Raw genomic sequence first — 24,668 nt, forward strand, 5'->3', positions numbered from 1 at the left:
AGTCAAATCCCAAATAATATCATCGTAACTTCATTATAATCTCATCTTTTTATTTAGTTTTGTTCAGTGCTTCACCAGCTCCTGATTCACTTCATCATGCTTACACTGTGTGAGTTTGCTTTCAGGGCCCTGCACAGTCCTTTCTCCATCACACCTGTCAAATTGTTGTTCACTGGCAAGGTGTCAACATGGGATGACAGCCTTCCTTCCTGGGGACATAGTATGACATATCTGTTATCTGGAATGCTGCTTTCCATATTGGGGAAGAGATTCAGATCTGCAGCTGCCAAATAGTTACTGCTCTTGAAAACTCTCCTTCACTTGATCTTTAAAGAAGGAATCATGGCATAGGTGGTAGGGGCGAGCAACTTTATTAGCCTAAGAAGAGGCTATAGTCTTTATCTTGCTTTCATCCTAGTGGTGCGTTTCTACAGCAGCTTAAGGCACCCATGTTAGGGCTGGCATCCCATGCTGACATGTTACCAATGCGTGATCTCTGCAGAAGAACACAGTTTAAGTGAGAGCTGGAACAGCGTGCCTGCCCTTCCTCCCAGGGCATGTGCGTCCCTCCCCTTCTCTTCTGTTGTCTCTTCTGTTCTGCTGATGCTTGTGAAACCTGATGGTGGTTTGATTCAGACAGCTCTTCCCTCTGAGAGCTAAAGGCTTTTACTAGTAGTTTTTATCCTTTTTTTTTTTTTTCCCCTCTTTAACTAGCTGCCACCTGTGTTGGAGTTTTGTGTAGCTGGCTAATAAGAGGGAGGACAGTAATTCATAGCCAGGGAAGGTGACAGATGGGGCTATTTAAGCCCTGATGTAGATCAGTTTAAGCTGTTGAGGAGACACACCTTTAGCTGATCACAGCTGTGTACGGGAAAAGCAGCTATGGCTAGTTTGCCATTGTGCTGCTACTACTGACCAGTATCATTCCATATTGTCATTTTTTGTGTTTGGACTCTAAAGTCTCTGGAGGTACAGGGTTGTTTTTTTTTTTCCTTCAGAGGAAGAAGACATATTCTTCTGTCCGAGTCATCAATTTCTATTTATAGTGGGGTTTAATTTTTTGCTTTTTTTGTTTTCTTTCCAGTAATGTGTAGCTCTCATATAAACCGCATTCTTTTGCAGTCATTGACTCTGTGTATGCGATCTGTATGATGCTGTGGGAGAAAAGACTGCAGAAATACTACCCAGTCACTCAGCACTCATAAGGATATTTCATGGAGAAGGAGCAAGATGATACCTCCTTAACGTCCTGCTGATGGAGCAGATAGCATTCTCCTCCTCCCTTGTTCTCCACTTCTATGTTTTTGTGTTTTCGCATCTTCAGGCATTATTGCTTTTGTACACAGGGGTGTTCTGTGAACTAGCTGCGTCCAGTATCAGCTACCAACTCCAAAGGTCTTCAGTGTTTTGTGCCTATAAATTAGATCATACTGTTACTACAGTGAAATGCTCCTAGAGCAAGTGATGTTATAGGAGGATAAAAAATTATACAGTAACCGATATAATGGCACAACAGAATAGATTGAAAAAGCACTGGTATGTGGGGAAATAGGTAGTGAATCAAGCTGTTCTGTCTGGACAGAACAACTGTGGGATTTTTCTTATGTCTGTTGTAAAATCTAACAGAGTGAGACTGTTCTGCTCAGCTATTAAGACTGGGCATCCTAGAGTTGCACAGCAAACCATACTGTGAAAGCCCCTAAGTACAGGCAATTCAATACACGTTTTAAAACAAGAAAACAGTTTAACAGCAGCCTACTATGAACTGTTGCATCTGTTTAATGTGAAAAAAGCCCTTGCAGAAACCAGTCTGGAAGAGTAATTAAAAACCTTCAACCTTTGAATATAATGGTTCTGTAACTGGGAAACTTAAGCTTAAAATTTTGCTAGGTAAGGGTTTTTTATTTTTATTGACAATGCAGTATCACTTGAAGAAATTTAAACCCAGACCTTTGCAGTACTGGGGGGAGGGGGGAGTCTCCCCTAAGGGCTCTTTGTCAAATGGAATTTTTGTTCATTGGTTTTGTTATAGGCTATTCCTTTGTATTTTACTAACATTGGACATAACTCACTTCTGTGTATTTGCAGTCCTGCTAGGTAGTGGTTGGAAAAGGTTTATTTACCTGCTCATCTCAAGTGTATGTAAGTAAAATAAGCCAACGGTATTTCTAAAGATTCAGCACCCAAATTAGTGGAATTCCAAATATAGTTTAAACTCGTACATTATCATTCTTTCTTCCTTTTCCTACCTTTCCTATCCTTTGATTGAATAACACGTTATGAGTTGTTTAATATTAACAGTCACTTTGTACAAGACTTAGTGTCCAGTTCTTTAGTCTGCTCTTACAGGTTTACACAAACTTATGGTTTATGCTGGGTGATGCTGGACCGAAGTATCCTGTTGCCGAGGAAAGTGTTAAACAAAGAGGACTGTGTTTGCTGAGAGAACAAGTAGCCAAAATCTAGATGTAACAGCGGAAAGTAACTATATAGAGATCTGTATATAGCAATTTGGTTTCATCACGCATGAATATTTAAAGGCCAGGTTTATGGGTGACTGATTAGGCTCTGCATAGTAAGAGCATTTTAAAATTTTATGTTCTGTTGTGTTTCGCAGACAGAATGCAGTTATCTCAGCAATTTGTGAAATAAAGGATTTGTGAAATAAAGGCAATCATTTATTTAAGCAAGATCTTGGAATAAACTGAAAGCTTATTATTAGTATTCTCCTCCAGCACTAAGATATTTATTTGTTGATATGAGACTATATTTCTTTTTTCTTTCCTCCTTATCAATAAACCCTTCAGGATTAGTACTCAGAGTTCCTTCTGTTGGGAGAAGAAGAAAAGATTCACCTTGGAAAAATTATCTCTAGGTGGGTACTGGGCATGAGTACGTTTCTTTTACCATATCTTATCAGCAGAGTAGGTGGTAAGATGAGACTGGTAGAGGAAAGAGTTTCAGCATTAAAAGAGTTGTTGCAGATAGCAGAATGTAAATGTTTCCCTGACTGTGATTGATATCACTTAATTTTCCAGCCAACTTCCCATGGCTGCATCACCCTACCCCTCCCCTCGTTCTCCCCCCTCCCTCTCCCCCCCAAGAAGAAGAAGGATTGAGTTCCAACAGTAGCCAAACCAGCAGCCAGAGCTGATGTTGCAGTGTGGAACTGGGAAACGTGTTTGCTTTGTTTTGTTTTCCTTCAAGTTCCGTGTTTTTAGAAAGTATTTCTAATACCTCTGTTCTAAGTAGGCTGTCATGGAAGAGTTGTGAAAACTAAGTGTTTTTCATCTGTCGCGTGTCAAATTGATGATGGGTTGTAATTTGAGCATGAGATCTAGAAAAACAAGGCCTTCTGCAATCATAGAGGGGGAGGGTTTGGTGAAAGGGTGTGATAATGATATTGGGGACATAAGAAACAACAGTGAGATTTGTTGTCTTTTTGTTCTGTTTCCTTCTGTGCCCTATTGAGAATGATTTAGGCTGTGGTTCTAGAATCCCTAATAACAGATCTGTGAACCAGATCACCAGAGAGCGCAGGCTCGATCCAGGCAGCGTATCTGTTCAGTTAGGTAACATGCAGCAGTGTTGTCTGTGGGAGGTCAGATGATACTGTATTGATCATAAAGTCTACCAAGCCAAAGCTAGGTTCGTGGGCTTTTTTGTTTGTTTTGAACAAAGCCTTTAAGGCAAACCTGGCAGAATATGTTCATACTGGTTCATCACAATGTCAGATACTTGTGGTTCTTTCTTCATCTGACACTGGTTGCTGCAAAACTTCACGTACTATCTCTTGAAACCATGATCTGAGTCATCTGTGAAAGGATAATATACCTAGCTGTATCATAAGGATGTTAAATGTAAAAAGGATGATGACTTCAGGCGCTGTGGTAACGTGGCTGTATAATTATGACAGAGTACATGCAGGTCTCTTTCTTCAAAGGTAGAAAGAGACTGAGCAAGACAAGGTAAAGTACTATCTTCAGAGATGCTAAAAGCAATGATCTTTCCTGTTCTCTGGAGGTGTCCTTACTCTGTAGTGCAATCTGTGTGGTGGCTTACTGTTGCCCTTTGTTGCAAGGTAGCTGGAGTATAGTGATGATTATACATGATATGTGGTTCATGAAGAAGCTGGATGCTTTTCTATATGTACAGTTTCTGTATTTTATTAAGAATTAAAAAAAAATACAGAGTGCATTGAGTCATTGAGTATGGCAGGTATCAAATCAATAGGATTAGCTTAGCTTTTAGCAAGTTTGAGTATAGAAATTGTGTCCTTGGATATTTGTCCTTTCTTGCTGTTTTTGCTGCTACTCTCATCAAGATACTCAGTTGGGATTTTTTTAATGTGTATTTATATTGCTTATTTTTTGCCACCAGTACTCTCTCAACCTTCCATCCAATTAAGAATTGAAGTTAATTTCAAAAAGCATGCATTTTTAGCTAGGGAACTTCTGGAAAAGGATTATATATCAGACACTAGTAACATGATTGCAGTCAAAGCAAAGTTCCTTGTGACAGTATGTCTCTTGGGAATTAGCACTGCGACACTCTGTAAGGGTCTAAGCCAAGCTGTTGGCAGTAGTCATGACAGGAAAGTTGGAGCTGGTTCAGTAAAGGGCAGATCAGTCATACAGCCTGTGAGGGTGACTGTTGTTTTCTGATGCTGAAGCTGAACTTTTAAATAATCTGTCTGAATGTGCAACTGTGTCACCTTGAAGCTGTACCTTCTGCTAAGAAGTAGAAAACCCAGGGTTAATGCTGTTAAGGCTCTACTGTTTGGGGCAGTGCTAGTAGATCTATAGGTGGGATTTTGAGGAAGGAATGCCAATGTCCTGTGACTTAAAGCAATGTGCTAAAGGAGATATTTTCTAGAAGACTCAAAGCCTAAAGTCAAAGGTAGTCACTGACTACCACTTGAAACCCTTAATAACCTATAAATAACTGAGCTCTGTGCCGTACAGAAATCTGAAATATGAGCTTCTTGTGGTGCAGCAGAAACTAGAAGCATTCCAAGAAGTCAACTGGTATTACTTTTCTTGCATTTCTTTGCTAACTATGCACATAGCCTGAGTAAATGCAATATCCTATAGTCGTCTTTAGCAACTGTACAGCAACCAATACTATTTCTTTCTTTGTTATGCTTATCAAGGAATGTGAAGGTATATGTAGCTTTAAGCTGCGCTCCGGTTAAGGTGTTTAAGAACCTGAATATGAAGCTGACTTGGAAAAGTTTGTTTATCAACTGTCTTCTGTAAGAGTAGATTTTGTCTGAACTCCGTGTTTTTAGAGTAGTATGCGTGTTGTGGGGGATTGCTTGCTTTCGATCAGTTGTACTGTTGCCTTTTTTAATCAGTGAGCATCATCTTCTCTTCTGGAAGATCAAAAAGATAACCTCTAGATAAGACAAAAGAATTAGAACAGAGTGACTCTTCAGTGAAGAGGACAGCTGTATGGTGAAATATGTTCTTTCTATTTCAACTTTTTATTCTAGACAGTGTTATCTTTCTGTTTAAGTGCCTAGAGATAATGGCTAAGCTCTTCTGAAAACATGAAGAACAAATAATTAGGGAAAATTTGTTATAACAATTAACTTTCTCTGGGATGGATGGGTGCTATGTAAGTTCATGCTCTATTTGGTTGCATGGTAACTGGTTTCTTAGTCAGTTTGCTTAAAGTCACTGAAGGAAAAGAAACAAAACTGGGGAGGCATCTGGGAAAAACAAAGCCATCCTAAGTTTGGAGTGTTGATTTTACTTCAGGGGTTGTGTGGATGGGAATCACAATCTATGAGTTGGACTTGCTCTATAAGTTATCTTGGGGAATTGAGGCCAGGCAGGAAGGGAAACAATTCAGTAAAGAAAACCGTTTACTGAAAAGTCCATTGTTGTCAAAGGATGGAAGTTGGGGGTCATGTACTGATTCTCTTCCACAAATCTCCAGGAGTCTCCGCTAACCAAAAATAGGGAGAAAGGTAGCTACATGATGACTCCAGTAGTTGCAAAGGATTATGAACCTTATTTGCTAGGGGATAGTAAGGGCTTAAATCCACCATTCTTTTGTTCTCGTTTGTACATCATATGCACTTTGGAGAGTTAAATGCTTAAATTCATAACTGAAAGACTCAATATATTATCTCAGTACTGTCACAGTTCAGGTGTGATCTCAGTATTTTTCAGGCATCATGTTGGCTTGATCCAATTGCAAGGAGATTGGACTAGTGCAATGGGACACATGAGCTTCTTAGTGAGACTGCAAAATAAAGTTTGTCATATCCCTTCCCCCACCCTAAAATTAATTTCTCGTGTTTACAGCTGTCCGATACAAATCGGAATGACTCCTATTCAGCACGGAATTATTAGTATATTGCTAAAGCAGAGACTGGAGGTCTTGAAGTCTGAATTCTGTCTCAACCAGCTGTAGGGCTTGTGTGCCATTAGGTAAATCCTTTAGTCATTTCCTTTTGTGAAGAAGATGAGAATAATGCTGGCCTCATGATGGTGTTAGAGCAATACGTTCTTCAAAGGCATTAAGAGTAAAAGCGAATTACTTCTCCCTCCTTTATTTAGAAGAGACCTGGTTGGATAGCTTTAGTTGGGATAAGTACAGTGTGAAATCTTTCAGTTTGATATGCTGTTTTCCAGTTTTTGCTGCTGGGAAGCACTTCCCTGTAAAAATGCACTTGGTTCAGTAATCTGAATAAGTTGAATCTGAATAAGTACTTCCCTTTCTCCTCCTTTCTCTTCTTCCCTTATTCTTTTTTTCTGTTTAAACCTATGTTAGCATGCTGCTGCGAACAGGCTCCACAGTTGCTCCATGAACGGCGAATAGCCTGTTTCTCATCCACTATGCTAGCTGTGCTGAGTGCCTCTGGCCCTGGGAACTGTGTGTGTCTTTGGCATACTTGAGCAGCTGCACTGGAGACAGGCAGGCATGAGGATTCTAGTGAAATGCCCAGTCCCCCAAGCGTGAATCCGGTCATGAAGGCTGAAGGATTAAAGTAAGCCTGTTCACCTCAGCTCAGTTCTGGCGCATGATACCTCTTCTGAGTCCTTCAGTGTAAGGAAGAAGCAAATGGCTGTTTATTAAGGAAAAATTTAGGAGATTATATTGAATTGAGGAATTTGCATTGCTAAATGCTGAAATGCGGCCACCTCTGATGGGGAATGTGCCAGTTGTTTAAAATAATACTGTAGGATTTTAGAAAAAGATATTATATTCTTTGCATGTTATCTTGTATTTGTGGTGGTCATCATGATGTGCTAATTGCTTTCCAGTTCAAGAAATAGTTTCTGCTGTGGGGCATTCATGGGTGGAAGATGGGCATCCAGATAGCTGGAGATGCTCAGATTTCTCAAAAGTGTGACTGACTTCCTTGACATTTTAGTTTTTGTGTCACAATTGAAAAACATCCTTTTCAGTGCTGTAAAAAGTTACTTTCCTGGACTCTGATTTGCCTTGGTAATATTTAATGTTTAATGAGAAGTAACTGTAGGAATTTCTGGTCATGTGGCTAGGCCTGATCCATTTTTAAATCTAGAAAATCATGGATGAAGAACTGAAGAAGGGGAAGCAGAAGCTAAATAGTGAGCAGTTCCTGGAATAATCTCTAATTTACCTGATACCCTCAATGAAGAAATATTTCTGAGAACTCATATTGCACTAGAGTTGTCAATCTGTATTTACAAATAGCCCTCATAACTTGTAATGTTGGGTGCATAAGCAATGTAATCATCAGGCAGTTTAAATGAGGAGAGGAGAGGATGGGAATTACAGCTGTTCAAGGGGATTTAAGTCTTCAGATAATCGCTGGCAGGTGTCCTTTGCTTGTGACAAATGGTTTAGGTGGTGTCAGTGGTACACACAGCAGAGCAAGAGGAAAGCTTGTCCTATTTGCTTTCCAAAACCAGCCTAGACATGCACTAGGATGCTTTTCTTCTGTTGTGTCAAAGTATCTTTGCAGTAGTGCATAGGAAAGCAAATCAAACTGAAGACTGGCACTTATGGGGATTTATGAGACAGGTTTACAAACATGTAGCTGCAAATAACTTTTTGGGTGATATCAAATGTGTTTACTCAAGAGATGGAAAGTAAACTTGTAGTTAGTGTTCTTACTTTCCTTATGTATTTGGTGCTGTTAATGGGCAATCTTTATATGCTGTACAGATTTGGATTCAGTATAGGATCGTCCTCCTAAAAGCTACTGTCCTATTTTCATTTTAACAACGGGTGAAGTGATGAAAAGGGAGCAAAAGAGGTTCAGTAACTTGTTGCCTGGAGAATCTGTGGCAGTTGTTGGAGTTCTGACCTAAGTAGTCTGTCATAAATACAAATCAGCACTGCCTTTCGTTTTGATAAAATGAGTGTTAAGCGAAGTCTACCTTAAATCCACTAGTGCTATCTTGCTGACAAAATCATTTTCTTGCCAATGAAGTTCGTGCATGCATGTGTTAAACTGAAGTTCATAGGCAAATCATAATCTGTTTGGAGTTTCATCATGCTCACCTTTTGAATTCTGCTTCTGAATGCGTCTACGTTAGTAGATATGTGTAAAGTAGACAAAGATTTGGTGAGTCAGATGCTTCATATCAACATAAAGAAGTATGGCAAGATATGTCTGTGCTCAGCAGCTAAATATGCAGAAGCAACTGGACCTAAATGTCAATGTCTGTAAATAGTTTTGCAGCCTCTGAGGAAAGAAGTCTTGAGGTATCCTACCACATACTTAGCACTGTTTGTTGTTATCTTTAAGATTACTGATGCAGATCAAAAATATGTTTGTTGAAGTCTGTCTTCATGATTCACTCTCCTTCAGCTGCTAACTGTTTTTTGGTGTTGAGCAACTATTGGCAGGTATTGGAGGTATATCTTTTTCATGCTACACCTGAACACTCATCCTTCTGCAAATTCCAACTTGTATTCAAGTATCTGTCTTCCTCCTGTTTGTTTTCACAACATGGGGCAAATTTCAGTGTAGTGAAGACAGATTTCTAATATGTTGTAATCAAACCTGGTGTGAATTTACACCAGGCAAGGAGATTAAAGAAAGAGGGAGGCTGTAGCACCATTTGGGTATGGAGTATGCTGTGCACCATGTGCTAGGAGAGTAGTCATGGATGCTCCTTCACCATCACTAATATGTACTAGCATGGATCAAAATCACTCTCTTTTCAATCAAAGAACTATAAACATTGATCTACTGGAAGTATCCAGTGAAGATCCCTGGATTTCCACAAAAGACATATCAAAGCTTTAGCAGGAATGAGATCATGCTTCATCCTTGGCGATGGATCGTTTTTGAAGAGAGACTGAAATTACTGACACTATTCATGAGGATGCTGAACACATACGTAGATATTTCTTCCTCAAAGAATCCTTGACCAGAAAGAAAGGCTGCTCTTACCAATTACACTTTCTGACACAGAAGTAGCAGTGTATCGGTAGTGCTCTCTGCTATAATGTCCCCAGTTCTCTGGAGTGCTTTCAGGTAAGGGCTGAAGCATATCTTGACTTGCTTTGTTAATACAGAGTGAAGTGCTCTGTATGGCTTGTCCTTTTATTTATTTTTTCCCTGGTTCTTTTTTAGCCAGTATTCAATATTTAGATGCCAGCAGTTTTGGAAGTGGCTACTAAAACAGATTGGCTTTTCTTACCCAGTCCCCTTCAAAGTGAAATTTGAGGCTTTTTATTTTTTTTTTCAGCTCAGATGGTACGCTTTTTAAAGTGAGCAATGTGTTGCAGTGAAAATCGAATACTTCTTTCCCCTTCTTCCCCTCCTCCTTTGCTTAACTGAACACATCCACGCAGCTCATATTTGGGTTGGATTCAAAATTAGTCAAAGAGGCTGCAGAGTAAATATGTCAGCTATTGGAAAGCCAGCCCTGCCAGATTGAAGGAATTTCTGCCACTGCCAACAGTCAGCATAGCAAGTTGGCTGCACAGAATCTGACATCTGTATGGACCTTATTAAAACACTGCTTCAGTCCTCCAGAAAAATGGATGAGATGATCTGATTAGGTCCTTTCCATGTCTGTTGTCTACATGTGTGTGATGCTGCTCCTTGCCATGCGTGTGTGCAGAGTACCCTTGAGTTATGCAGCAGGCTGCACTCTCAGGGAGTAGGCAGGGACATTGCATTCCTGAGGGCTGGGAGGTGAGGACCAGATTGAGGATTTCCTTGTGGGCCTTGAGGGCTTTTGTGTTGGTTAAAGGAGACTTCCAAAGTGAAGGGAGCAGAAGGAACTATGTAATTTAAACAGTTCCACATGTGCAATTGTTTTGACAGTTCTTTATCCACATGGATTCTTTAGAGATAGAGTAATGTGCATAACGAGTTTGTAGCTGCATTGACTGTAACATTAAAATTGCTTTGTCTGTAACCTGTGACTCTTTTCTAGCAGCTGATAAAGGCCATATTTTAAGAGAAATAGCTCTTGCTTTGAAATAGGATTGAATCAGAATTGAGTTTTCCAGTTCTGTAGCAAAGCTTGCATAGGGCTGTCAATAACTAACTCTGTCTGCCTTTATCTTTTGTTTCCTGTTTGATTTAAAAAAGAAAAAAAGTTTAGTAATACGTCCTTATTTTAGAAGAACATTGAGGATAAATTTATTGTATGACAAAGGAAATCCTATAAACAAACATCTTGCTGGGTAACGAATGAAAGTTAGTATCTGTCTCAGAAATGTCCCTTCAATTTAGGAGAGTGCAAGTATAGCATTTATTTAAAGGGGTTGTTAAATGTGAGAGGCAGTTCTTTGTCTTTGGGGGATTTATTTTATTTTGCTTTTTGAAACCTAAAACTTTCCTTAATTGATTTTGCTTGATCTAAGTTTTTAAGTTAAAGAAGCCTTAAGATCATTGCAGAAGCTTTGTAGGCAAGATAGAGCAGTTGATCTGACAGGAGCTAAGCTTCGGTTGATCTCCACAGGTCTTACAGTCCTTGGAAATGCATCCAGTTATCTTGTTTTCTCAGAAATACCCCAGTGTTTAGAGGGAAGATGACAGTTAAGGCGAGTAGCTGTGAGACCTGGAGCCTGTTCTTAGCTAGCGACTTGTCACAAAGTCTAGAAGAGTTCTCACTTAGGTGTTGGCAGCAGGGTTTTGAATAGATGCAGCTTCCATATGGAAGTAGAGCAGGTTAGTGGGGAGGTGTAGGTAGGAGGGTCAGACAAGAAAGTAGTGAAGAGCAAAAGCACAAATAAGAATGACACCTTTTCTGTTGTTTCTGCCTAAATGTACTGCCTAGATGCTTAGATCTCAAGAGAGAGAGGAAAAAACCATTGGTAATTCCTGGTTCTCTTGTCAAGTTTAAAACCTTCATTTTACATCTGAGACTTCTCAGACAGGAACTTTCAGTTTTGTAAATTTTTTTTCTAAAAACAGCTATAATTACAAGTGCCAGAAGAGTCTTCCAGAGGTACCATACTGACCTGAAAGCTATTCTTTAGGCAAGCAGGGAAAGAAGGTTAAGATTATTTTGAAGCTCTTGGATGCTTTATAAAAAAAATCTTAAGAATATGGCGTGTTGGCTGTGCCTTTACATTAAAAAGAATTTTCAGCTATCATATCTCAAGCTGGTGAAGGCCTACCTTAGTTTGTAATAACTGCTGTAGGTTTTCTCCAGTTGCAGGCATACACATGATTAGCATGCTGTGAGTTGTTTGCTGATAAGGTTGATGATTTCACCCTCTGTGTAGCTGTTTGAGAGTGGCGAGTTTGGCTTAGTGATTGCTTATCAGATACAAGTCTGTGACAAAGACTGGCTTGAATGTGTTCAAGTACTGATATTTTAAAAAAAAAAAAAAAAAGGACACTTGTTGATGGAACATAAAACTGCAAAACTTCATGTCAATAGTGATACTTTAAGACTGCCCTAGCCTGGGGTTTGTTATTGGCAGCTCCGTATCTGTTCAGTTTTTCATTGCTGGAAAAGACAAGGACAGACCGTGCTCATCCCTGATACAGATTTAGGGACTTGGGCCTGAAGTGGATTTGGGTAGAGCTTTACCCAAACAGCTGCTGGGAGCAGGCACCTTTTCATGTGACAGTAGTACTAAAATAGTCCAGAGCTGAGTGTTTTCCAGTGTGCAGCAAGTTGTAGCCTTTTTGCACTGCAGCGTGGAGAGAGCAAAACCATTTTCACTTGACCAGAAAAGCACTGATGCAGAGAATGAAACTGAGGTTTGAATGAAACTGATAAAAGCAAAGGACACAAAATTGCCAGCTGCATAGCCTGGCCTTACTTTTAACAGGCTGTCACTTTCTTTCTTTCTTTAAGATGCCTTGGCAGGAGTGTTACAGCTGGCTCTGTGTGTGTGGCCAGTGGTTAAGGTTGTCGCACCTGCCTCACAAGGCCTTGCTTGGAGCGTGTTGTCTGGGACTGCCTTAGGACGTGACAGAGACAGGGACAAGGGTATTCTTTCTCTCACCCCCTGAATGAACTTCTTCTGCTTATTAAAGTCACTTAAGTGTATTTATCTCCCTTCATTTAAGTTTGCATTTGTATTTCCAACTCTGTGCATTACTTTTAGAATGCAAATATCACAACAGATTAATCTATTACTGGCTAGAGTGGTGTTTAACCTCAAAGGCTGGTCTACTGACTTCCCTGTCACACTGTTCTCTTGATATGTAGCGGCCTACTACTAAACCTCCTCCGCTTGGCAAACTCTCTAATGTGCCAGCTACCTTACTTGCCTGTGGAAAGATGTATGCCAAGGGACTAGATCAAGACCAGGAAGCTCAATTCTGATTTTGACTAGCAGCATTATATGTAAAATTGAATTGAAAAGCTAGTGTGAGTTAGCCAATGTGTTACCTGGTTTCCAGCCTGCAGGTAAAAACAAAATATTCTGTGAGCATAGTATTGATCTGACAGAAACATAGGGGTATGGAGCTGATTTGCTGTAGCCTCTTCTGTTTCACTTGTGTTTAGACCCTATGAAGGAGGAGAGATTTTAAACAAATTTTGCTGTGGCCTGAGGATACAAAGAAGGCTGCCTGTATGTTCCTAGAAAGAAAATAACAAGAAAAAAAATCTGTAAGATGAGGAGTGTGAATGGAGAACAGGTGAAATGATGATTTAAGAGAGAGAAAATGCTAACAAGTACCACATTCAGAATACTGATAAGTAACGTCAGAATAACCAGAGTCAAGATCCGTTTGTCTCATGTTGATTCAACTGCTGATAAACAGCTCGCTCAGTGACTGCTTTTGCTGCCTTTTTTTTTTTTTTTTAATCTCCTGTAACCTTTCCTCTTTTGTGTTGCAGAGAGCCAACTGTTGCCAGGGAATAACTTCACAAATGAATGCAACATTCCTGGAAATTTCATGTGCAGTAATGGGCGCTGTATCCCAGGGGCCTGGCAGTGTGATGGGCTGCCAGACTGCTTTGATGAAAGTGATGAGAAGGAATGCCGTAAGTGACCATTGCCATTGCTTAAACGTGCCTAGTATGACGAGGCTTGGCTAGGCAGCATTAATTGTGTTCTGCAGTATACATTATTTAAGTAATGAGGCTGCTGCCAGTTTTTTTAATGTCTCTTCTGTTAGAAAAGATGTATAGCCTTTCCAATTATGTCAAGTCTTTGAGGCTCCTCAAATTGGCCATTTTTTAGTTTGGTGCTTTGTAGTAGGTACCTAAACCCCTATTTACAATTGGATAAATTGAGATAGACCTGTCCTAGGATTTTCCAGTGGAAGATACTTTAAGTGATGTGCTGCGTGTGCAACTTCAGCACACTGGCCTCTATTATAGAGACTGTAGCTGCCCAGCGCTACAAGTTCATCTCCCCTGTTAAGAGCTCTGACTATGGAGAAGATTTCCTTTTGTCTCAAAATTGTTGACACGATTCTGTTCCTTGTGTTATCTCTCCTACCAGTTTGTAATTCTTAAGCCTTTGAAACTTCAATAGTAATTGACTATTACTTTCTGGAAAACAGAGCAAATGGTTTGGCTAATAATGTTAACTTCTTTCTATCCTACCTGCAGCAGTCCCAGTTTTAGAGAGCTACAGAAGTCTGATCTGGGTCTCCTTTGTAGTTTTGTCCTTTTTTTTAGCATTAATTAAGCTTTAGGTAGTGTTACTCAACCTTTAGTTATCATGAAACTTCCAAGGCTGCACAGTATATCTAGATAACAAGACTGTGCTGGGCCTTTCAGCATAACATTGTGATTTAAAATCCAGTTTGGGGGCAGAGAGGAACCCTCAGAAATTCCACGTGTTTCTAAAATGTTTCTGAAACTTTCGGAGAAATAAGTTGCCACTCTTGGTCTAACAAGCACTGCTCCTTTACGTATATATTTTACGGAGGCTGTTATTAATTTTAAACACCACTGTAAGAAGCTGACCTTTCCCAGGACACTTCTAAGATGTTACTAGCTTCCCTTATGGAGTAAAAGAAGGAATAGCTTCTTCCCTGGCAGTTGTGGGGAAGAAGAATTTTCACTGGGGCAGAAAGTTGGGGAATCGCAAAGGAGACTGGGAAGACTTTATGTTGTTACTTGTTGGCTCTGAATTCTGAAAGTTGATGATAATGTCCTGAAAGTCTCAATGATGGACGATCCTTATAAACCAGGAAATACTCCATCACCTAGCCTTGGTGATAGCTTAAAGAGAAGGTTCAGTTACTTTCAGGCATGTAGGTATATACCTACAGTGTGTGTAGCTAAAGTAAGGTTTGTTTTGCTCTTTTGGTGAATTTTGAAAATGGGCTATTTCCTGTGAGATACAGTTATAGTTATCTCCAGCTAGTCTTCTACATTAGAAAGAATCTGATGGACTTAAACATCTGAATGTGGTATTAGAGAGTTTCTAGGTCAGAGGTGAGGCATTGAAAGGCAGCCCTAGCATTTTGTCTGAGAAGGGCAAGGGAGGGAAAAATCACTTGTTTCTTTCCCACCAACTGACTCGAGGCTGCCTGTAAAGATAGGATGATAGAGTAATTCAGGTTGGAAAGGTCGTTTGGTTCAGCTGTCTGCTCAAAGGAGGACTAATGTGGATCAGCGTGGTTCAGGGCCTTGTCTGGTCAAGTTTTGCGTATCTCCAAGGATGGAGTCCGCAGTTTCCTGGGCACCTCCTCCAGTGTTTGAATATCCTCACTGTGAACCTTTTTTTTTCCTTAATATGTAAGCAGTTTCCAGTTGTGAGGTAGAAGCTGAACAAAATGATTTAAAAGAATGTGCAATGTGATTAATATTCAAATTTGCTGACCTGTGTGTGTGTGTGTGTGCGTGTTGGGGAGGGGGAAGAAGAGGGGATGAAAGAACCCAGAGATCATTCTTCTTGACCGCAGGAGCAGCTGCTGCTTCTGCTGAAAAGTCAGTACAGTTGCTGATATTCAAAATCTGCAGTGTGCATCACATCTGATTGTCTCATTGCAGCAACATGTACATTGTGTTACCTGTGTCACAGTAACTCAGTGGAGGACAGCCATACTTGAAAGTGTCGTTTTAGCATCATAAGGCTTGAGGAGTGTGTATGTGTATACACACACACACGAAATTCATATAAAATCTTCATTTTAAAAAATCTTTTTTTTTGTATTAAACCTTTATATTTTTATATTAAATACTTAAATTTTTATATATTTATATATAATAAATAAGATCTTTTTATAATAAACATCATATATATAGATAAATATATAAATTTATATATATAAAAATAAATATAATCTTATTTTAAAAAAAAATTCTATTAGGCCTGGCTCTGCCTCCCTCTCAACATAGGGCTCTAGTTATTAAAACCCATCTTGCAGCAAAATTGGAGTCCTTTGTTTTCTACTGAGATGTTGCTTTGCATTAGCTGAGCTGTGGATAGTTCAGGCAAAGCTTGAAGGAGTTGCATTAGCGGCACGAGGTGGCTGAGTTCCCAGTGTGTTACTAGCCTGAGCAGTGCTTTAAGCTGCTTTGTCTGTGACTCCTCATTGACTAACTGGTTCACGTTTAAAGGCTTTACCCTTGCGTTAAAGTGTTTGTGTGTGAACAGGATTTCAGCTACAGAATCCAGATTGTGCTGCAGACTGACGTTTCTGTTAAGATAAGTGTGTTGTGTTTTGGCGTGCCCACCGATGAAATTTTGCATGCGTTACTGCTGTCATGTGCAAAGTCTTTCTCTCCTTTTCTTATAGTCGAACATGGATGTCCAGCAACATCTTGATCAGTTCCATTATTGTAGCACATCATCCTGTCTGTGCCCCTCCAAACATGAAAACTTGCAGCTCAGGTGTTCTGGTTCTCATTTTATGCAGCCCATGCGTGAAAATTGCTGCTCTGTGTTCTGAGAAACTTGAGGACAGCTTAGCATCGTATACCACCCACTGCAGCTCACGTCCTTGCAAGTATGAGGAAGAAGTGAGATGCGAACAAGCAATGAAAGCAGAATTATCCTCAGCTTGTCCATTAACGATTTATCTCTTCCATCTGTTCCTTTGGTCCCTTTTCTGACTCCTGCTTTGCAGGCCCTTCTCTGTTAACAGTGTCATTTTGCTTGTGCGTTTTTTTTTCTCCTCTGTCTTCCATGTTTGCCAGAATTTATACCATCTGTCATGTTCCTTGCTTCCTCTTTGCCCTGACCAGTGACCATTTTAACACTTCCTGTGCTAGCTATCTGTACACTATTTGATGCACAGAACAATTCATATATGCTTGTCTTCTGTCATGGCAACGTGGTGATGTGAAAATTTTATCCTGTTTTGTTTTGGGGAGAAGGGATGAGAAAAGGCGTAAGAGGGAGGGAGGAACCTGAGACAGTGACTTGTCATTTGTCGTAAATGAGAACCGTTTCTCCTAGAAGCAGAGTATCTCACTGGCTTTTCCTCCAAGCCGCTAATTGAGCTTGAAGAAGAATAATTGGCCAGTGTAAATGTTTCATGAGTATTTCCAGTTCTTGATGGTTTGAGTAACCTACTGTCTTCAGTCCGTCTCCCAAAATGGAGAACCCTTTTGTAGTTATTCCCCCTAGCTCTGCTGGTTCTTGTTTGTCAGATTATTAATCAACCTGTGATGTCAAAATCTGGCATGCAGTTTTCTTTGTAATGTTAGCAGACTTTTAGCTACTACTTCTGCTCATTAGCTGTGTAGATAATTTGTAAGGGATGCTGAGGCTCCTCTTGGCTAGTCCAGAATTTTTTCCAGCCAGACTTTGCTCTGGAGCTTATAGCTGTTCGTTTTGTAGCTCCTGAATCCTGCTCTGGATATACTCCCTTATATACGTAGGGGGTATTGCTTGCACTGTTCAAGATGGAACATGTATATTGTTAGCCAGCCCACACCCTCAGTCTGTTAGAAGCAATGGAAGATCCATTAAATGACAAAAAATAGAGAACCTGGAGAAAGAGACCCTAAACATGTGTGTGTATGTTTCTAAATATTTTGAGGTACGTAGATTATCTTTAATGCTGACGCTTATACCTGCTGTCATCTTCCTTTAGGGACAAAACATACTTCCTGCTGATGGAAGGATTCTCTCCTTGAGATTTAGGAGCAGGATGATGTTCTTAGTAAGCTCATAATGTTCTCTGTCATCCTGTTTCCTCTTTTCTTTGCTCTTTTATATATCTTTTTGTTAGATTATTACAGAAAGAACAATGTGAACACTGAATATGGCTTTTGTCAGCTAATGAGCAACAGCTAGTAGAGAGATGGCATGTTCCTGCCTTTGTCAGCTAACGAGCAGCAGATGGTGCAGATTCAGAGCATGGCACATCATCTGTGCTAAGTGCTTGGCATGACAGGAGCCAGAGTTACAGACATACCAGATACCCAGAACTCTAGATTCTCCTTCATCACTCTTCTCATCAAGAGTCCTTTCTTTCATGCCAAGTTTGCGTGCTCAGCTTTGAGCAAGGAGTGGCGCACAGTGACCAGCCACGTTAATCCAAAGGCTGAAGAGTATAGGCTGTGGGCTGGAAAAATCTTATACACGGATTGCTGTCCCCAAGGACAGCATGTTCTTGTGTTAGGAGCTTCTGTATCTCACGTTTCCATTTCCAGTTACCACTATTGCTCATTCAGGCCAGAATATAAAGGTGAACTGGTTTCTGATTCAATGATAAAGGCTCTATAATGGGAGCTAACCCTATGGAAAGCTAACCAAGCAACAGGGCATCAGTGATGCACGTAAGAGTGCGCTGCCTACACACTGTTCTTCACCTGCTGTCAAGTGCTGACCTCTGCAGGAACATCTGGAATTAAAGAAGTGAAGAGCTCAGTTCATCACTCTGTCAGCAGATCTTACTCTGACAGCTTCAGGGGGCAGATGTGCTGAGTAGCAGAGGTTAGAGTCTTTACGTGCAAATGCTCCTCCATGGGGGGAAATGTTTTCATTAAATGAAAAGCTTCATGAAAATAGTGGATTTTGACTAGCATTCCCCAGGCAAGTGTTAAAGTCACCTGCCAAGCAGGCTTCCACTGAAGGTCAGCTTAATGTCTTGCCTGGTTGCAAACGCCCAGCTCCTCAGACATGTACTTGCAGGGACCCCCTTGTACTCAGGACTGACAGGTTCTTGATGGCTGCAACCCTGGGTTGCATTCAGCCCAGGATGGTGAGCCTAGCTTTAGCAGAATCCCAAGCCAGCAAGGCTAAGTCTCATAGCCCTGAAGGCCACTACTCAAATTTGGCAGTCTGGGAAGCCAACTAAATCCAGATGTCCGGCAGATCTGGTAAGAACATTTCTGGCTCTGTATCAGGGAACTGAAGCCCTTGGGGCATGCACTGAAGCCAGGATGCTTGTGGCTTTCTGGGTTTTGGTGACCAATACCCTACTCCTATAGAGTGTAAAATAAGTAAATACTGCTATAGAGAATGAAACTGTTGGTTGTTGCTGTGGGGTGTTGTGGGGTTTTTTTTCGGGTTTTTGAGGTGTTTTTTGTTTTGAGCAGGTATTAGTGGGCTGCAAACATGCTTCTTGGCCTATTTGTTTTCTTATGGTTTTTGCCATGCTTTTATCATTCTTGAAAGCATCCTTAACTGTCTTTAGCAGGCTAATAGAGCAATACTTGAGATCACTCTGTAGTTGTTTGATCAGTGCTGATATGTTGGCATATTAATCCTTTATTTCTTCTTTACCTATGCATCTCTTAACTATATTCTTCTTGTTTTTCCCCTCAAGAGCTCAAGTTACGTGTGTTTATATATAATGTTAAAAATGTCCTTTTTTTTTTCATGTTCCATTCTACATCTATTTTTTTCTGTGTTCGGTATATTTTCAGTTCCACCTAATCTGTCTAAAACACCCAAAGGTTTCCTGCATATTTTTATTCCATCTCCAATATTAAAAAAAAAAGCCTACCAGACAAAATGTTTACTGCTCCCTCTGGTGTTCAGTTGCAACAGGTTTTACTGTTTGACGCTTTAAGGAATGGAGGGTGTTTATAGCAAACAATTGTACGCAGTGTGGGTGACATGTAAAGAGAATCTTTATAAAAATGCTAAAGGAAATTCGCACTCACTAATTAAGACTCTGTTTTCTTGGATTATATGATGAATCTTTTCCTGTGCTCTAAAAGCTTTTGGTTGGAATATTGAAACTCTTGTAGAAGAAAGGCAGGTTCGTTCTGTTTTCCTCCCAAAACTGTTACTTCAGATGCATGTGGACTGATTTAGTTACATCCACAGTTTCCACAAAAGAGGTAGTTCATGAAGAATTGTATATATTAAAATATTAAACAGCATGTGAGGGCTGGAAATAATTTTAAAAAAAAAAAAGAGGAAAGAAAGAAAAAAGAAGAAAAAAGAAATAAAGCCCTCTGGAGCCCAGCCTGGCTGATCAAGTTGCTCTGTCCTGGGAGAAGCCCCTGAGTGCAAGAACTCCTATGCTAGCAGGAAGGAAAGGAGGAGGATTGACTGGGAACCGAACCACCCTCAAGCAGACATTGTGCCTAGAAGCCTCGGACGAGGATTGTCAGGCTGACTTGTCCTGCGCTTTTCGCTGATGAGAGGTAGATTTAAGAGGCAGCTTTGGACTTGTTGCTTCCCCACTAAAAAAGGTTCGTGAGGTTTGCCTTTGAGATTAGGATCATGCTTCAAGTCTGCTCTAGAGGAGCACCACAAACTGGAGTTATATTGAGGCACATTGAGTACTCATGCTTTTTTCCCTATGTAAATCACAAAATTAAAATGGAGTGACAGATCAAGTTCACTAATAAACAGTCGTCATTATCTACCCAAATCTGCTTTCTGGCGATGATCTGTTTTTAGATGTTTGTCCTCATCTCTCCTCAGACTTCGCTGTGAGAGCAGTCAGATTCATGGCTGCCACATTGCTAAGTAAACAAATGTTCTAGCTGTGTAAAAAGACGGTGAGTAAAGGTCCTGTAGTGGGCTCTGCAATCTCTGTATTTAGTGGCTGCATATTACCATAGTACAATTACTATAGTTGAAGTTTTTTTGTATGTGTTTAGCTGCTCTGTGGAGTCAGTCTAATGAATAGCTTTCATGCAGAGGAACAAAGGGCACAAAAAAACTCCAGCTTCTATCCTTTTAAATGCTAGGCTTTAGGATAGACAAGCAGAGCTCAGTGCACTGAAGAATGAGATGCAGCATTTTATTAATAAGAAGAGTCTGCCCAATTCAGTAGTAACACCAGTAAACTCTAGGGATTGTCTGAACTAGCTGAGATCTCCTAGAAATAGAGCACCAGGCCAAGACCCTTGATAGGACTAATCCTACCCATCTGCAAAGATTACTCACTTTGCATTGTTTAATGTATCATTGGCCAAAATAAAAGATTCTTAAAGCATCAGTTAGCCTTAGTTAGCACTAATCTGTAATGCCATAGAGGGGGAGGGAGACATGGTATTTTCAAAATATGCATTCAGATTGCTGGGATTAAGATCCACGGTTGCATATCTGTAACCATTTCTTGGACGGCCCATCATATGTAAAGGTGAGGTAATCTCATCTGTTGCACTGTGTTGCTGCTAGCCAGCTGCAGTTTTAGCTTTCAGATATTTCCAGTGCTGGTTTTTGATAAATCTGGATTCTCTTTAGCTAGCTAACAGCCTATAATAGTGAGAGCTAAATAGCTATGCAGTGTGTTGCTTGTTTTTTTTTTTCAAAATATAGTGAGCTTTGTTGGTAATGAATACATGTAATGAAGTGATTTAGGAACTTGTCACTTATAACAATGGAATTTCAGCATCAAAATCTCATTTGAACTTTTAAGGATTTTATTTTATGCATCTAACATCATACAAAAATATTGGAGCTGAGCTTGTGCTCTTATGTTCTTCAAATCTATGCCCGCTACTTCAGGAAGTGCTGAGTGGTATTAGCCGGCGGTTTAGGTGGCTGTGAACTTAGGTCATTGTCTGTGCGCTGATTTAGAGATGATGACAGGCCCCTGCTGCAAACAGTTGTGTCCAAAGACAACTGAATGGTTGGTGCACATAACTGAGGTACAGACAAATATTGACTCGTTTCATAGAATGCATGTGGTCTGGGGGATGAGCATGGAGGATGACCACACGGGCACAAGAAGCAACATAAAGGCATAGAGACTATAGAAGCTATAACTTAAAGTAACTACTGTAATTATGGCAACTTCAAGACTTCAAAACTCTGCATCTCTGTTAAAATCTATTTGAAATGGTTGAGGTGTAGGGCTTAGGTTTTCCTGTGAGCATAATCTGGGAATTTAACTCTCTGTTTATATACAGGACTAACAGTCTATCTTTGTGGTTTCCCACCCTAAATTACATCTCAATCTGGTGTATTCCAAATGCCTGTGAAGCATGTGCAAGGAAAACTATAAGTAGGGTTTTTTTTTCCCCCTTGACTGCTTATGTCTATTTTGAGTACAGGGAAAGAGAAAATGCAACAGTAAGGCCAGAACTAAGAAAGAAAGAAGCGTGTTCCCAAAGCTTGCATGCTGGAGGGCCTATGCCAATAAAAATAGCTGCAGTCAAAGTGGATTTTTTATATTTCTTCACTAGCCATTGTCATGTACTAGGATTCCACGCTGCCAGCTGTTGTGCAAACAGCACTCTTGCAAAACTGTTCAAAAACAATCTTTAGTTGTCCAGTTCTTATTTATAATCCAGCAATAATTTTTGGAAAAGGTTGTTGAAACTAGCATATAGCTTTTTTGCGTTTTTTATCTTTTCCTAGATAATTAAAATTTGCAGCAGAAAGTTAGGAGTTCCTCTATAAAATTAGCTGTATATACACCTATAGAAGGCCTCTGGACTCTTATTCACAGCTTACTGAGTGCTTTAAAGTCTCCTTCTGTTTTTTCTTATGGCTTCCTGTTATCTCCTGGTTGTCCTGGAATACTGTAGGTGGTGTGTTAAAGCATCAAGCAAGAAATAACTTTCAGATACATCTCCAGGTTCCTAGAACCTGGAGAAAAGTCCTGAAGTTCCTAGAAGGAAACTTAAGGCAGTCTTCAGAGGGAGAACACAAGTGTTGCTGAACCTTCATCTGCAAGTCATCAGTCTGTCATATCACCATTGCTTAGTTTCTAGTATTTCATGCAAAGCAAAGATTTTGTATGTATGCTTGAAAGTTGAGAAGCTTTGCTAATAATATATTCATTTTTTAGCACTAGTGTATCTGATCTTTCAGGAGGGCTGGAGTTGTGTCTGAATTATGCTGCCTGTAAAGCCTTTCCTCCTTGATCAGTGCATTACAGGTACCAGTCCTGCTTACCTATTTCGTTTGGAAGATCAAAAATCAAGTTCAAATGACTGACCAAGTTGCTTAGTTTGAATCTCCATCTTGGCTGCTTCAGTGGAATGAAAGGGCTTGTATGAGTGAAGGCTCAGTAGGGGATTGAGCCCTGACTGCAAGAGCAGGGAAGAGCTCTGGTCTATTTTGGGGAATCAAGCTCAGCAGGTCAGGCTTCTAAATCAACAGTGCTCCGTTCAGTCTGCTCAGAGGCTAGCTTAAGCAAGTCTGTCCACTACATTACAGTAATGCACTGAGGGTCTGGAAGTACTTCATAGTTATTAATTACCCTTGTACTGGCCTGTGATGTGCATCTTGCAGAAGTGGAATTGGTAATACCAAGATCTAAAGTGTCTTCTCAGGTGCTGGACAGAAATTCTTTGGCAGAGCTAAAAGAAAATCCAGATCTCTTGGTCTGTAATCTATTTTCAGCATAAGACCGGCTTTTCCATCAAGTTGTTTTTCTTATTAATTTAGTTGTTTTTCTAATTAATTCAATTAATCAAGGGCTAGTTTTTCTAGCCTTTAATTTTCCAGGCAAAACGTTGTTCCTAAAGCTGTTGCAGTTAAGATGCCCTCAAGAATCCAGCTTGTATTGCAGCAGTTGTGAAAAGTGAAGTAAAGGGGAGTTGCTTTTAAAATCTCTTACTAGCTGCCTTCAAGCGTGCATTTGCTGTTACAACTAGTAAGTAATCAAACGTCAAGATTTTGATAGCGTTAGTTCTCAGTAAGGGGGGCAGGTGCAGGAGCCCACGGAGTTTAGCTTTACAACAGGAGTTGGAATAGAAACTGAGCTGGGAGAGGATAATGATAATCTTTGGCAAAATGATTTCTCAGCCGCTAGTTGAAAAACCTACTCTCCAGTGTATAAGAAAAGCTTGGAGTCTCATTTTGCTGGCAGGGTCACTGGAACATATACTTTAGTTTTTAGCAGGTTTCTTAGGTAGGTGACAAACATCAGAATTCTTAAACAAAGCTGAACATTAAACAGTGCATGAAATGAGCATCTACGTTTACTGGGAAGATGATCTAAGCCAGCAGCTGATCTTTCTGTCACTTACTCACAAACTTAGAATGTCAAACTAGAATTAACTCTTGTTTCACTCATGATTAAGCAACCAAACAGTTAGAGCAGTTATAATGTGATTTATAATGAAGTGACCGTGCTGAACATTTCATTTGAAGCTCAATTACAAAAATTTACACATGATTAAGGGCAAGTGCAATAGCAACTTGCGTTTGTTAGCTTTTTATGCAAGGAGATCAAGAAGGACTGTGGTGCTAATTATCTAATGCTCCTACTGGTCTCCTGTAGGTGGGGGTCAGCAAATAGCTGCTTGAGAGCTTGACACGCACTTTTAACAGTTGGATAGAATCAGTGGCAAAATAAGGAAGAGAGAGATCATATAGCTACTAGCCCAGAGCAGAGTGAGGGATCGTAGTCTGCGACACACTGATATCCTTTGAGGAGAGTTGCCCCCACTACTGAAGTCTCTTAGGCCCAAATTCAATTCTGCTATTATGAACCCTGAGTGACTTGATAACTTTGAATTGTGCTGAACTTATCCTGTTTAACAGCTGATTTAGAAATTGTCCTTTCGTATGAAATTACTATATTTTTTCTTTAATGAGCAGTGGCTTCTAGACTACTTCTTTTTGTGAGAAACTGTTTTACTGAATATTTGAAAATTGAGCTTTTTGTCTTATGCTCTCACCTGATATCTCATCTGCTTTGTGACAATTTTGAAGGATGCTTAGACTTCTAAACCATGCAAGATTACTTAAGGCCTTACTATTTGACAAGGAAGGCATAAAGGCCACTGTCTTCTTAGTACTCCAGCTATAATATACTTTCTTTTTTCCCCCTTTTCAGAGGAAGCAGTTGAATCTTGGTGGAGCTGATTCTGTTGGCTTTTGAAATTTATTTTTGTGTTGTTCTTTCCCTCTTAACTGTAAATTACAGTGTAAATATTGTCCATGTAAGTCAGTATTGGTTT

The 24,668-nt window shown here is 40.0% G+C and overlaps 1 protein-coding gene across 6 annotated transcripts in view; it reads left to right on the top strand.

Annotated features, from left to right (window-relative positions):
• LDLRAD3 (low density lipoprotein receptor class A domain containing 3) overlaps positions 1-24,668 on the top strand; it is a 116,994-nt gene that overhangs the window by 23,734 nt on the left and 68,592 nt on the right. For all 6 annotated transcript variants that reach the window (XM_068945502.1, XM_068945503.1, XM_068945504.1 and 3 more), the window contains exon 2: positions 13,272-13,418. In XM_068945502.1, the coding sequence (XP_068801603.1) occupies positions 13,272-13,418 (147 nt within the window). The remainder of the gene's footprint in view (positions 1-13,271; positions 13,419-24,668) is intronic.

This window comes from Struthio camelus, chromosome 5 (assembly GCF_040807025.1).
Source record: "Struthio camelus isolate bStrCam1 chromosome 5, bStrCam1.hap1, whole genome shotgun sequence".
NCBI lineage: Eukaryota > Metazoa > Chordata > Aves > Struthioniformes > Struthionidae > Struthio > Struthio camelus.